At 29.0% G+C, this 1,447-nt stretch overlaps 1 protein-coding gene across 1 annotated transcript in view; it reads left to right on the top strand.

Moving 5' to 3' along the window:
- Positions 1-1,447, top strand: part of Vps50 (VPS50, EARP/GARPII complex subunit) — a 137,829-nt gene that overhangs the window by 104,996 nt on the left and 31,386 nt on the right. Inside the window, exon 22 of the mRNA XM_023706534.1 lies at positions 171-292. Coding sequence (XP_023562302.1) covers positions 171-292 — 122 coding nt within the window. The remainder of the gene's footprint in view (positions 1-170; positions 293-1,447) is intronic.

The following is a 1,447-nucleotide window of genomic DNA, read 5'->3' as shown; positions in this document are numbered from 1 at the left end:
TGTAGACCCTTCCCTAAAATACAGAAAAATAAAAAGTGAAATGTGACTTGGAATAAGGAATTTAGTATTTAATCTTAAGTATTTGAATATAGTACTTTTCTTATCTTTTTATAATTGCAGGCTGACAGGTTTTACATTGTTCCACCTAATTTTTAATTTTTTCTTTTCAGGGAAATACATGCAGATGATGAACATTCTTAAGCCAATTGCCTTTGATGTTATCCATTTCATGTCTCAGCTATTTGATTATTACTTGTATGCGATATATACCTTTTTTGGTCGGAATGATTCAGTAAGTCAACCATTGGAAGAAAAATCTGTCTTTTAAAATTATTGATTTTTTAAAAATGTGAAGTAAAAATTCTTCATTATTTCTGTATCAGATACATCAAAAACACATATATTTTAAAAATTGAATATATATAGTGTTTCTGTCTACCTAACTGGCTTATTTTATATTATAAGCTTTGATAGGATAAGCATATTATGCATTATTTAAATTTTTGACAGAAAGTTTTAGTGTAATATCTATTCCTAACCTTGATATAGTTTGGTAATGAAAAATATATACATTACTTTCTTTAAATCTAGACTTGTGTATAATTACTACATAGTAAATGGGAGCTTTTGAGTATTAGCTAACAACCTGTGTGATGACTAAAGTATTCAGAAGAAAATGAGAAATATTTATGAAAATGATTGAATATTATTAACTGAACTATTTGCCTGCTGTAGAATTAATACTACCTGTACCTCCTTTTTGCATTTACAAAAGTTTTATTGAGTTTATATTTTTTTTAGTCCTACTGGAAAGGAACATCTCATATTTGGAAATTATTATGTGGCTTCCCTAAATGTTTGACCATTTTCTGTGTAAGAGCACACAGCCTGGTCAGTGGACAAAACATTACACTAACTTTCTTAATACTGTATTTTGTTTTTAAAAACATGTGTTTTGATGTATAATAAGTACATGTATCATATGACTATTCACATCTGTAGTATTAGGAAACACTAAGACTTTCATCACTGAATATTGTATTAGCTATCTTATGGAGGCCTATAATCAGATTGGCAAATTTCTCTTCTAGTAATTTTCAGTTTTTAAATCATAAAAGAATATTATCAAATATACTGTCAAAATTGTTTAATCTATTTAAATGAGCATAGAATTTTTTCTTCTAAAGAAGAATATTACTTGTTAAATTACAGTAATTTTTTTTTTTTGCGGAACCAGGGATTGAACTCAGGTCCTTGAGCTTGCCAGGCAAGTGCTTATTCCACTGAGCTATCTCCCCGGTCCCCCAAAATAACACTAATTTTAAAAGAGAATTTCTTCTAACTCAGTTTTATAGCTCAAAATAAGTAGTACTTGAATGAGAATCCATTTGCTAACACCTTAGAGATATCTGCAAGTCTGTCACCATGAGGGACAGTGGTCTCTCTT

The sequence above is a fragment of the Octodon degus genome, unplaced genomic scaffold, assembly GCF_000260255.1.
Source record: "Octodon degus isolate 3935 unplaced genomic scaffold, OctDeg1.0 scaffold00262, whole genome shotgun sequence".
NCBI lineage: Eukaryota > Metazoa > Chordata > Mammalia > Rodentia > Octodontidae > Octodon > Octodon degus.
Note: the sequence above shows the minus strand (reverse complement) of the source record. Positions and strands in the feature narration are given on the sequence as shown.